This window comes from Nuphar pumila, chromosome 11, assembly GCF_984573655.1.
Source record: "Nuphar pumila chromosome 11, dmNupPumi1.hap1.1, whole genome shotgun sequence".
Lineage (NCBI taxonomy): Eukaryota > Viridiplantae > Streptophyta > Magnoliopsida > Nymphaeales > Nymphaeaceae > Nuphar > Nuphar pumila.
Genome location: NC_143259.1, coordinates 102,423,749 through 102,438,070, shown reverse-complemented (window position 1 = coordinate 102,438,070; position 14,322 = coordinate 102,423,749). Strand labels below are relative to the sequence as shown.

Genomic DNA, 14,322 nt, shown 5'->3' with positions numbered 1-14,322 from the left:
AAAAAGACAAAACTATTAAAGTGTACATGCTATTTTACAGAAACACCCCTATATAAGAATTGTATGTACAAGATACTTGATAGAAAAAGGGGTATCACACAGATTTGTACTATGGCATTTCCTCAACACAAGTCATATTAGAATCTTCATAAAAATGATTGTATCCCTGTATCCACGGTCATACATGTGGCATATATCAAAAGGAAGAAACACACCAATATAAGAAAAAGTCAACTTAGACATTGGTAAACTATGGAGACAACTATTGTTTACAGTTCACGGGATTAACAAAGAGAAAATATGGAACATAATCTTGTAGGAGAGAAAAGTCAAACACCCGTTACATGAAATAAGAAGGCAAATATATGTTAAAAACTGGCAAGTGATGAATTATCCATTTAAACAAATTAGCTACACTAAGAAATTGTATTTGCACAAAGATTTTAAACTTCAGTCTTCATTAGTTTTGTTTCTTTTTTATTTTCAACCATCAAGTCAGTCTAGAAAAGTCTCTGCAAAGAGCACATCTAAAGTCAGATTGCTAATGTTTTCTTACCTGAAAAACCAGAGGCTTATCCAAATCAACAGTAAATCCCTGCACGACCATACTGTATGCCTTATTATGTTTCTGTAACCATGTAAAAGATCTTGGCATAGTTATAAATGAAGAGGATAGCACATATCCAATACAAATAAACAACATAAAAGCAGATGACACAAAGCTGCTGCACAAACACACCATGCAACACATCAAGAACATCGCAACACCAGATCATTTTTTAGAGCAGAAAACATTCTTTTGACCAAAGTGATGAACACAATTAATAGGAGTAGAATCATATACAACAAGAATGATAGATCAGAAATGGTAGGACAAACTTATGAACATAAAATCTGTGAAAATTGGAAAAAGGATGCCACACTATTTTCAAGTGAATTAATTACATAGTACTGAGCAGATGCCTAAGCTTACCACCTATAGGGAACATGATCCACTAAAAACAGGATATTTTCATGTTCATGATAAGTGAATGGATGCCAAAGGAAATGTGATGCTATTTATCAATGTAAACACTTAGGAACAATCCCATGCGTACTCAACATCTAATGATGAATGGATGAAGTATCTAACAGTTTGCTTTTTATGCTCATAATGACGAAGACGACTCTCTGCCGATATTTGATACTATTAACTTGGTTCTCAATGGCATTTTCTTAAAATTGGTCCTTCCTTCATATTGAGCAACAAATAGATGTATCCATATACACAAGTATATGACATAGAAATAAACATCAGATAAGATACTTTACAGGTAATGGCATGTCATTGTTACAGATAATATGGAAATGATGATGGGTGATTGTCACTGTCCTTTGAAGGAATTTTCTGGAAAAAAAAATCCAGATTTATCGGGATGCATGTCCACGTGTAAGGATTTAACTAACATACACTGCATGGTTAGGTTACACATATTCACAAGGGACATATACTTTTTGAGTTATTAGGGATGATACTTTTGATATCTAATGATATATTTTCCTTCATAGAGAACAAGGTACAAGGTAACAAAATCAAAGATCTAGATTTGAAGCAAGGTTTAATTTTCTTCGTGTAAGGATGCTTGCATGTTGCATTGGTCTAAAAATGGATCATATAACTCTATATTGATCTCCCAGGTGGCAACGGTCATGCTTTACACTCAAAAGAAAATGCTTTGCAAAGTTTCCCTAGTTATCAAAGTTATCTGTCTTAAATGTTCCCAAGAAAAATAGCTGGTCAAAGAAGGGTTATACAATGGTGAAGTACCCTGTTCAACTAGATAGATCAAGTAATCAACACAAATTATTCAATGAGATTCATACTCATGAAAATGAGAGAACAAATCTTATTGGCATTGGCAGAAACTGAGTGGTGAGAAACCAACTCTCATTTGCTTTTGCAAATGAGTCATTTTCTAATTTACATGAGAATCAGAACCACAAGGGGTCTCTTGTGATTCTGATTCATATGACTCCGAATCAAATTTGATTTGGAGGCACATGTGGCCCAGCAAACCAAACATGCCTGCATTGTTGTCCCCTTCCCAGCAATGGACCTCCCATCCTAACTGACTCCACACAAGCCTACCAGATAAAGGAAATCTGTAGGTTGCATTCCAAGAGTCATATCTCTCTCTGTGGCATGTGGTGTGTTCTGTTAATGTAGATGAAGGTGTCCTGCAACAATAGTACTCTTCGTGTGCATATGACTCCCTGCGTGTTCACGTATGGTGACACATCTTTCTATGATGGTAGGAAACCCAGTCCTTCATAATGTCCACTGTTGCCCAAGCAGATAAGCTGTGTCCATTCTAAAGTGTCAACGACCAAGTGGGCCTAGCTATGGCCCTAAGATATTACAGAAGCTACCAATAAAATACTCGGTAGAAATTGAAACAAACCGGGCCCTTTCTTGTTGGACGGTACAGCTGGTCTGTCAAGGTGGACCACATGCACATGTACCCACTTCCGGAATCACCTCACAACAAATTCACAAAATAGCTGAGCACGATGTTAATATCAAGACCACACACTATTGGACCTGAACCAGCTATTTCCACGCATAGAAATCAATTGACTTTCATACTACAGCAGCTTCCATCAAAAGAGAAACCTACCAAATGCTCGACTTTCGTATTCTCTACATTTGACGCCAATATTACCCAACATATACCATTTAATAATAGATATAATAACCAAAAGTAAATGCCGCCTCTTTCACCAAAATTCTAAGATGCAACGCGTTTTCCTTTCTATCTTCCTTTCTTTCTTCCTTTTATGGTGGGCACGTGAGAGAAGGTTCACGCGAACAACAAAATCACTACAAAATATGAATCGTATATTTAAGATTTGCACACTCTGATTTTACATGAAGCTTCTCACCCTAAATCCTCACATAAAAACGAACAAAACCATCCACATTGTCGAAATACACCAAAAACCAAACCCAAAACACCAAATCCGCTCAAGATAAACCACCAAAACACAAAACAAAGCCAGAAACGATCGATCTCCAAACAAAGCTTCGATCATTAACAAAAACACGCATATTTTAGGAAAGAAATCGATCTGCGACTAAAATCCCAGAAGGCAACCAAATTTCACAAGAAAACCTAATTTCAACTCGCGAGACCACCGAAATGGGAGAAAAAACACAGATCTCCGGGATTCTAACGCCAAAACCCCAGAAAAGAAGCAAAAAAAGAAAAGAAGAAAGACGAGCAATGCAGAGAGACTACTGACCTAGAAGACGAGTTTCTTCTCGCAAAACGTACGAAATCCCGCAGACCTGAGGAAGGAAACCCTTGAAAAACAGAGAGACGTGGCCTTCTCTCTTCTTCTTCCTCCCTCCGAGCTCCACCGAAGGAGAGGAAAAATCGAATGAAGGAGAACGAAGGGCGCCTTCCTCTGGAAAGCTGTCCTTGCCTTCCATATATACATAACTTTTTTAAATTACGAAAACGCTCCTTTCTTTGTTTGAAATGATGAATGTTCCTCAAATGATTTATTCATTTATTGTGAGAAAATTACCAGAACAACCTTACTTACGAAAACGCTTAATGATTATTTTCATTTTTTATTTTCACTAAGTTACCAAAACGCCTTTATTTATGGAAATGCCCTCTTGTTTTTTTTTCTTTCCTTTGGCAGCAGACGCCGACATGACCAATCCATACAAAAAGAGACATATAATATATTATTTCATAATTTTTTTTATATTTTTAATTAAATAATTATATTTAATATCTAAAATTATTGAAAAATAATAGATATGGCTGACATTAATGGGTTGAAGATAACAAGTATCATATTTAATACCTACAAAATTTTATTATTTTTAACTTTTAAATTCAAGAAAAAATCAAGTTAAAATCATATTAAATTCAGGCAAAATTTAAGAGTTAAATGAATCTAGGATCATAGTTAGATCTATTATGGAATGTAAATCTCGTAAAAGATTTGGGATTTTGAATATGGGTTTGTTTAGAAAATGCATTTTTTTAATTAGACTAGCTCTATTTATTTATCTTTTTTCGATTTAGATCATAATTGACCTTCTCTATTTACACTTGGGTTGACGTCAATATCGATCTATATTGACTAGTGTTAGGAATTGGCTATAATCTAAATGGATATAGATTTGGATAATGTGTCTAACTCGGGCTCATACTCAATCCATACCTTTTAAAACAAAGAAAATTTAAAACTTTAAAAAACATATATATATGTATATATATATATGTATATAGTTATATAAATAATTATATAAAAAAGGTTATGATAGGGTAGAGTTCTACCTTTGGTAGAATTCTACCACACACAATACCTATCTAGAAGGGGGTGTTACCCCCTAATGTTGAAGCTTCTCTCATTAGGAAAGAGAGAGGTTAAACCTCTCTCAAAATCATCAAGCTGAAAAAAATTTATAGACAGAGAAAGAGGAAACAAAAGAGTATCTTCTATATTTCCTTCTTCTTCCTCTACGTTTTCACAATTCGAACAGCAAGGTATGGGATTTTCTCTTTATTCCGATGAGTAGAGGGATTTGCGTGGACTGAATCAAGTATGAGTTTGAAAGAGAAATCAAATATGTATATGTTTATACAGATTTATCAATGTTATCAAATCTGAAACTATGTTGATGAAGTCGATTTTCCTTTTAGCCTATATATATATATATATTGTTAGTTTTAACTGACAAATTTTTTTCAGTTAGCATAAACAGTTTTTTTTTAAATATGTGTGTTATTGAATCGAGTTCAAGATGAAGGTTTTATGACTTGTTAACTAATGATACCTATAAATCTGACTTTTATTTACCGTTAAAAATCGACATTGATTTAATTTATGTAGTTATTCTAAAGTCAATTTTATTTCCAATTTAAAAAAAAATGTATGATTACAATTTGTTTTGGACTGGTGTTAGATTTGTCAAAGGATTTGATCTAGCAGCATGCAAACAAATTTCTAACGTGATTAGGGAACTTGGGTTTTGTTAAGAGGGTCTATGATTACACTTAAACAAACCCAAGTTCTATTTTTTTTAAATATAGTTTGTCTCTTTTCTTGAATAAGGTAGACGTTGATTGAAGTTCGATTTGTTGGATCATTACTTCTATTCATAAAAACAAATCCTATTATGCAGTCAAAGTCGATACATATTTCGTGATTAAAACTATATTTTATTTTAATTTGAAATCATGATATGTATTTTACTTTGAAGGCCATGTATCTGACGTTCCAGCAGGAAAAAAATTATATATGTTTATTGTCTGGTTGATGATGATTTACAAATCCTGTGCAGATTTTGTTTTTTTTGTCACTTTGGTTTGTTAAAAAAACTATTAAACATAATAAAATGATATTCTTACATGCCCAGTGTTGTTGTAGTGTGTCTGGTTGTGTCCCCTAGACACGAGTCCTTTACAATGTGTTGTGTGAGAGTTCCTGGTGCTTATAAATTTATAGTCACCATTGGATTCTTGGTATTAGAATTTATTTCTTAAGATAATATGTATATAAAGCACAGGTTTGATCCAATAATCATCCGATCTTTTTATTTGCAGAGTACGATTGAATCAATGTAAATCTAAAAATTTAGCTTATATTTTTTGTTTTGACCAACATGTGTGAGTCTACATGAAGAAAGCAGTCTATTGTTGATCTGATAATAAACATAATGCATTTTGTGTGCTTAAACTGCTATATGCTGGTATATATATTTTCATAGATTATGCAGTACATATATATATGTATCCACAACAAGACTGATATATATATATGTGTGTGTGTAAAGTACTACAATTAATACATGCAAGAAACTTTTGATATATGATTCTTTATCTAATGATTTTGTAATGAATACCATGTTTAACTTCTTGTTTTGGTCTTGCATGCTCAAATTCAATCATGTGAATTATTGTGTTGCAAATCTGATTTTAATATTTTTGTATGTCATGCCTTTAGAAATACTACTATAGTAATTATGACATTGCATGCATGATGATTTATTTTATGTATGAGGTTTGCTTTCTTAAATATGAGTAATTTGTTTTGTTGAATGTATTAGAAATCAGATCTGAAAAGGGTTTTTGAAAAAACTGAGATTTTACTTATGTTATCTCAAAAATCTAATTTCTTTTGGAATCATGAAATCTGGTTGGTCATAGACATTTTATTGAATCTAAACCTAATGAGTATTGAAACTAGTCGGTCTCAAAGAGTTTGGATTCTAGACCAATATGATGGATCCGATTGTGTTTGCATTCGCTCATTGGCCATGAATACACTTAAGTATCATGTCTTAAGAACTATGAACATTAAATTGTTTTCGTCTATAGATAATTGTTGCTACGATGAGATGTTCAATGTTATTTAATTTATGTGGTTGTTATGTGTGAATTATAGATAGGCTTTTGGAGGACAAGGGCATGTGTTGCTCATATAATAATAAATTGTAAAATAAATTGCAAAGCTATTTTGATATTTCTCTTAAAATAATTATACTTTTGAAATTGATAGAGCAAGGGCTCAAATTTGTTATTGTATGATGATTTGCATAAATGTTCTTGTGTAAAGAACTTTTAATTAATTAAGATGGTAAAAAAAACTAAACAGTGTTATAATTTTCTTCTCTGGTGTTCTTATGAAAAGGTGGAAACCTTGAATGTTGGTCATAGGGGACCGTGAGAATATTAAACACAATGTGTATTTGTTGTTCCAAGAACCTGATGTGTGGTTCGTGTTTCTGACTATGATTGTAGGAAACTTTCACTTACTTTGTCTTGGAGTGATGTTGTTGACTCAATTATAGTTATTGGTATACCAAGAAAGTGACACTAATGGATGATGATTTCATTAATATCCTAACATTAGGTGATTCCTAATGTTCTAATTAATGGTGATGATTCTTGATATCGGTCGGAGAAATAAGTGTAGAACCCAATAATTAAAATACAAATTATGTGTTAAGCTACAACTAGTAACTGTCTTTAACCTTGAGAACTTTTCCCATTTTGAGTATCCATGAGTTTGTAAGAAAGTGAAAATTAAATTTTTGTGCATTAAATAGGGATATGCATGCAAAAGCAATTCTGATAATTTAACTTAAAAGTTATTCATGTATGTTGCATTGATTCATACATCCCTAAATGTTTAACATTAATTTCATGCATCCCTAAATGTTTGATGTGTTTGATTTAGTATGAAATTGTTGAATGCTTGCTTGAATTGCTTAGATGGTAAGTTGTTCTAATGATATGTTGCATATGATTTCTCTTAAACTTATGCTTGATTTACTTCATGCTAATTTTCTTACTGTTGGAAAGTTAGAGGATACCGTACGAGAACTTCAGTTTTTACTCATTTTCTAAAAGTGTTTTTTAGGCACTAAGGCTCTGTGATGTTAGGACTGTCTAACTGGAGGACTCGAGGTTTATGGTTTAGTGGCCTAGGTTCTAATGTGCACAGGATTGTCTAGAGTTGATTTTTGAGTTTATGAACTTTATTGACAATATTTGATTAAATAAATAAATTTCAGTGCATGGTTTAAATTTATTCTATGTGTGAAATGGTGGATAGGTTGTGAATATTAAATCTATAATGTGTTCCTAGTTCTTGAGAGGTTTTCTACAATTGTTTAAAAAAAATCTGCATTTTTTTAGGGTCAATTTAAGGTCGTTACAGAGTTGGTATTAGAGCTAATCAGAACCACCACCATAACAATCATAACTCATTTTTCAAAAGCAGCCTCTACATCACTGGTAAAGGGTATCTTGTAATTTTTTTTGTTATTATCTTAAAATTATAAAAAAATCATTTCTGATTGTATAGATAGTTATACTTAAATGAATGTGTGATGATTTAAATTGTATGCTTGATATGATTGTATTACTTTAACGAGATCAATCATTAGAGGGTAGGCTTGATCTTTGAGGATAAATTATTTTATCAGAGTGTGCAGCGGAAGCGTGGTGTAACCCATTTATTTATAACCCTTTAGGTTATATATAAATATTGATAACCTATGTACTCGACAAAATATAGAAATAGCTTAAAGAAGTCTAGAAATTAATGGAGGATTTTATCAGCATGTTCAACCCAAATCAAATAACAAGGTATTGAGGAACGTATATGGGAACCTAAGGTATGCTTACTTATTCGAGTAAGTACTAAATTTCATGGACAAAATTTTTTTAAGGGCATAGAGATGTAATATCTCATACTTTTTTTTATATTTTTAAGCTTAAAAATATAATTTTTAATTAAATAGTCATATTTAATATAAAAAATTATTGAAAAATAATAAATATAGCTAACGTCAATGGGAGTTTGGACCTAGTTCAGGGGCCATTGAAGATATCTATATATGATATGTAACACCTACAAATTTTTATTATTTTTAACTCTTAAATTCTATTGAAATTTAGGTTAAAATCAGGTTAAATTCAAACAAAATCATGAGTTAAATGGATCTAGGACCATAGTTAGATCCATTATGGAATGTAGATCATGTAGGAGATCTGATTTGGCAATTTTGGACATGGGTTGGTTCAGAAAATGCATTTTTCTAATTAAACTAACCTCTATTTTGGGTCTTTTTTTTATTTAGATCAAAGTCAACTCGCTTTATTTACATTTGGGTTGACATCAATATGAATATGGACTTAGTCCAGGATCCATATTGACTAGTACCAGAAATGAGCTAAAATTCAAATGGATTTGGATCATGGGTCCAATTCGGACCCATACTCCATCCATACCTTTTAAAACAAAATAAATCTAAAACTTCAAAATACATATATATATATATATATATGTGTGTGTGTGTGTGTGTGTGTGTGTGTGTGTGTGTGTGTATAGTTATATAAATAATTATATAAGAGAGGTTATGATAGGGTAGGGTTTTACCTTTAGTAGAACTCTACCCCCACACAATACCTATCTAGAAGAGAGAGGTTGGATCATGGGTCACCACCTAATGTGGAAGCTTCTCTCATTATAAAAACAGAGACGTTAAACCTCTCTAAAAAACATCAAGCTAAAAAAAAATTAGAGAGAAAGAGAGAAAGAGGAAAGAAAAGAGAGAGATAAGAGTATTTCTATGTTTCCTCCCTCCTCTACGTTTTTATAATCCGAAGAACAAGATACAAGATTCTCTCTCTATTTCGATGAGTAGAGGGATTTGCATGGACTGGATCAAGTATGGGTTTGAAAGAGAAATTAAATTTGTATATGTTTATATAGATTTATCAATTTTATCAAATCGGGAACTATGATGGAGTCAATTTTTCCTTCAACCTATATATATATATGTTGTTAGTTCTAAATGATGTTTTTTCCCAGTTAGCATAAACACAATTTTATTTTAAATCTGTGTTATTAAATCGAGTTCAAGATAGAGGTTTTATGACTTGTTAACTAATGCTTATAAATATGACTTTTATTCACCGTTAAAAATTGACATTAATTTAATATGTGTAGCTATTTTAAAGTCAATTTCTTTTTCAGTTTAAGAAAAATAAAGGTACGATTACAATCTGTTTTGGACTGGTGTTAGGTTTGACAAAGGATTTGATCAAGCAACATGCAAACAAATTTCTAATGTGATAAGGGAACTCGAGTTTTGATAAGAGGGTTTGCGGTTACACTTAAACAGACCTGAGTTCTATTTTTTTAAATATAGTTTGTCTCTTTTCTTGAATGAGGTACACACTGATTGAAGCTCGATTTGTTGGATAAGTGCTTATGTACAACAACAACAACAACAACTACGCCTTCATCCCAAAACAATTGGGGTCAGCGATATGAACCAAAAAAGAAATTCATTTTGGGTCTTCCACATGAATCCTTTTCCTCCAATCATTTCTATCCAACGCCATGTCCTCGGTGAGGTTCAAAGCATTCATATCCTTTCCTATCATCTCCATCCAAGTCTTCCTAGGCCTACCCCGACCTCTTTTAACTAATATATTTTCCCATTTCTCCAACCTTCTAACTGGAGCATCATTAGGCCTTCGCCGAATATGTCCAAACCACCGTAAACGATTCTCTCACATCTTATTTTCAATGGGTGCAACACCTACCTTCTTACGTATCTCTTCGTTCCGAATCTTATCTTTTATTGTATTTCCACACATCCATCTAAGCATCCGCATCTCAGCTACACTCATTTTTTGAATATGATGTCTCTTGGCAGCCCAACATTCTGTACCATATAGTAAAGCGGGTCTAATAGTCGTCCTATAAAACTTTCCCTTCAACCGCAATGGCATTCTACGATCGCACAGCACTCCAGTAGCACTTTTCCATTTCATCCACCCAACCTTTATCCTATGATTTACATCTCCATCAATTTCTCCATACTTTTGAATGATGGATCCCAAATATTTGAAATAATCATTCACCGGTATATCTTGCTCACCAAGCTTTACTACACTCCCATCACTACTTCGTTGCTTACTAAACCGACATTCCATATATTCAGTCTTACTCTTACTCAACTTAAAACCTCTAGCTTCCAATGTTTGTCTCCATAATTCTAACTTAGCATTAACCCCAGCTCTAGACTCATCAATCAAAACAATATCATCAGCAAACAACATACACCACGGTACATTTTCTTGAATTGATCTCGTAAGCTCATCCATCACTATCGCAAATAGGAAAGGGCTTAAAGCAGATCCTTGATGTAACCCAACCGTTATCGGGAAATTGGTTGTCACCCCTCCACAAGTGCGGACATTGGTTACTACTCCTTCATACATATCTTTAATTATACTAATGTACTTGAGAGAAACACCTTTCTTCATCAATGTCCACCAGAGAACGTCCCTAGGTACTCTATCGTATGCCTTCTCTAAATCAATAAAAACCATATGCAAATCTTTGTTCCTCTCTCTATATCTTTCAATAAGTTGTCTAAGAAGATGTATAGCTTCCATAGTTGATCTTCCAGGCATAAAACCAAATTGATTCTCCGATATCATGACAACCTTACAGTCAAAGTCGATACATATTTCATGATTAAAACTGCATTTTATTTTAATTTGGAATCATGACATATATTTTACTTTGAAGGCCTTGTATCTAAAAAAATTATATATGTTTATTGCCTTGTTGATGATGATTAAAAAATCCTATGCATATTTTGTTTTTGCTATCATATTTTTACATACTTGATTGAGTACGATTGAATCATAGTGTAAATCTGAAAATTTAAACTCTGTTTTTTGTTTTGACCAACATGTGTCAGTTTGTATAAAGAAAACAGTCTAACGCTAATCTCATAATAAAGATATGGCATTGCGTGTGCTTAAACTGCTATATGTACCCTGATCTGGTATATATATTTCCATACATTATTCCGCACACACACACACACACACACACACACATATATATATATATATATATAACAAACTGAAATATATATATACCAGCATGTATACTAATCTAGACATATATATTTTCATATATTATGCACACATCAACAAGTGTATATATATACTTATATATGTGTATATGTGTAAAGTGTTGCAGTTAATACATGCAAAAAACTTTTGATGTATGATTCTTTATCCAATAATTTGGTTATGAATAACATGTTTAACTTTCTGTTTTGGTCTTGGCATGCTCAAATTTAATCATGTGAATTATTGTGTTACAAATTTGATTTTAGTATTTTTGTATGTCATGCCTTTAGAAATATGACTATAGTAATTGTGGCATTGCATATATGATGATTTGTTTTATGTATAAGGTATGCTTCCTTATCGTTTTGTTGAATGAATTAGAAATAAGATTTGAAGGGGGTTTTTGAAAAAACTAAAATTTTACTTATGTTATCCAAAAAATCTGATTTCTTTTGAAATCATGAAATCTGGTTGGTCATGGATATTTTATTGAATCTAAACCTAATAAGTGTTGAAATTGGTCGGTCTCAAAGAGTTTGGATTCTAGACCAATATGATAGATCTGATTGTGTTTGCATTCGCTCGCTGGCCATGAATACACTTTGGTATCATGTCTTATGAACTGTGAACATTAAATTGTTTTCGTCTATAGATAATTGTTGCTACTGTGAGATGTGCAATGCTATTTAATTTGCATGGTAGTTACGTGTGAATCACATATGGGCTTTTAGAGGCCAAGTGCATGTGTTGCTCATACAATAGTAAATTATAAAATGCATTGCAAAGCTATTTTGGTATTGCTTTTAAAATAATTACACTTTAAAATTGATAGGGCAAGGGCACAAATTTGTTATTGCATGATGATGTGCATAGTTGTTCTTGTATAAAGGACTTTTAATTAATTAAGATGGTAAAAGAGACTAAATTGTGTAATAATTTTTTTTTTTTAGTGTTCCTCTGAAAGGTTAAGAACCATGGATGGCGGTTGTGGAGAACATTAAGGATACTAAATACTGTGTGTATTTGTTATCCCAAGATCCTGATGTATAGTTTGTGTTCTCGGCTATGGTTCTAGACTACTTTCAGTCACTTTGCCTGCAGGTGGTGTTGTCTCAATTGTAGTTATTGGTATACTAAGAAAGTGACGCCAATGGATGATGATTTCATTAATATCCCAACATTAGGTGATGATTCCTAATGTTCTGATTGATGGTGATTGTGGCCCCCCAAACTTCGACCTTGAAAAAAACCTTTGATTTTTGAAGTTTTTTTCTAGAAAGTCAGTTTTATGACAAACAGCGGAAAGACAAATAAAAGGGGTAAACAAGGGTAAAAAGGCCGCAAGTCTGAGCGGGCCACAACAAGTGATACATATACATCAAAGTCCAAAATGTACAAAACTCAAGTGTTTCAATTTTACAAAATAAGACAATATACATCCATCCTCACAGTCTCTCAAAATAAGAGGGGAAAATCCTCTTAAACACCAAAACCCAAAAGGAGTCAGAATCTGCAGCTAAGTGTGGGTCCCCAAGCCTCCAAACCGTGCGCCATCGCATCACAGTTGTGCCTACTCTTCACCTACATCCCCATAAAATGGGGTCAGAACTCTTGCGAGATAGTGAAGAATAAAAACATCATATATCCATTTCTTAAGGGAAAAGCATGTAGCATGGAAACATGTGAAGCATCATATATATGTGCATGTGTCAGGTAAGTGCACGTGCTATAAGTCTAAGTACAAGAATGTAACAAGTGCAACAGATTGTAGTAACAGAACAAGGAACTAAACAACCACTGAACGACAAGTAACTAAGTAGCAACAAGCAAAGCAGTACGAGAACGATAACAAAGTGAGCAAGTAAAGGAACTACTAAAGTAAGTTAGTTGCGATTGGTTAGTATTTATGTTCTTCTGATTACTCCTTCGGGTACACGAAAGAACCTCACATTCTGTGAGACATGCACCCGACGTCTGTTATTCAAAATTTGAGTGTGTAATTGAGAATGCTACAGACTGAGTCAAACCTCATGTGGGCAGCCACAACTGAGAGAAAACTCATGCATAAGTAAAGGATTGTAATCCATACTACTGCAGTAGTGAGGTACCTTAAAAAGGTCACCTCGACCTCCTTAACTTTGAGTGACTGGAGGTCAAAGGATGCTTCAGCTCCTATAAAAACATGTGTCGTAGTAACGACTAGTCACTCAGGGTTGTACCATTCACCCTCTCTAAGGTGAACCGTTTTATGAATAAGGTGCAGCGGTTTATCTTTCTTAAGCTTCGTTTGACAACATATCTCCTATCGACGTATATATGCTTCGTGGTCCCCGCAGGGTACCCAAACGAGGACTTAGCATGCCCATTCACGTGCTCGGCCTCACACGGCCAACAAAGAGCACATCGCATGTGAAGGCGATACAACACCATTTTATCATTTTCATTCTCGGGTATAGACATATATGAGCCCACTCACAAACATGGAGTCATGATCCAAAGACTCCAGCAGAGTAAAAAAATCACAAGTGTATTGCTCATACCCTATGGTGTTCAAGTTTTTGTCATTCTTTAAATCACATGTGCAATGTGCACTTCGTGCACTCATCTATGCCTCAAGCACGAGACCAAAGTGTACATCTCGAGGTACGTACTAAATAGTACATGCGTCAAGATGTGCTATATGCATATACGAAGCTAAATGCCACATTTTCTCAAGTCCTTCACACAAGTAATGATACAGAGGCAAGGTACATATGCATAACTATGAAAAACACATTTCAACAAGTGACAGTGTGCGAGTGAGTGTACCAATTCACATTCTTAAGTGATACGAAACTCACAAAGCCTAACTTCATCATAATTTCATATA

At 33.4% G+C, this 14,322-nt stretch overlaps 1 protein-coding gene across 2 annotated transcripts in view; it reads right to left on the bottom strand.

The window, feature by feature from the left end:
* Positions 1-3,446, bottom strand: part of LOC149822640 (dihydroceramide fatty acyl 2-hydroxylase FAH1-like) — a 28,678-nt gene extending 25,232 nt beyond the window's left edge. For both annotated transcript variants that reach the window (XR_016426081.1, XM_089981182.1), the window contains exons 1-2: positions 3,283-3,446; positions 557-628 (exon numbers count right to left, since the gene is read on the bottom strand). Coding sequence is in view for 1 of the 2 variants with exons in the window: in XM_089981182.1 (XP_089837308.1) it covers positions 557-607 (51 nt within the window). In the remaining variant the exon portion in view is untranslated. The remainder of the gene's footprint in view (positions 1-556; positions 629-3,282) is intronic.
* Positions 3,447-14,322: the final 10,876 nt, after the last annotated feature.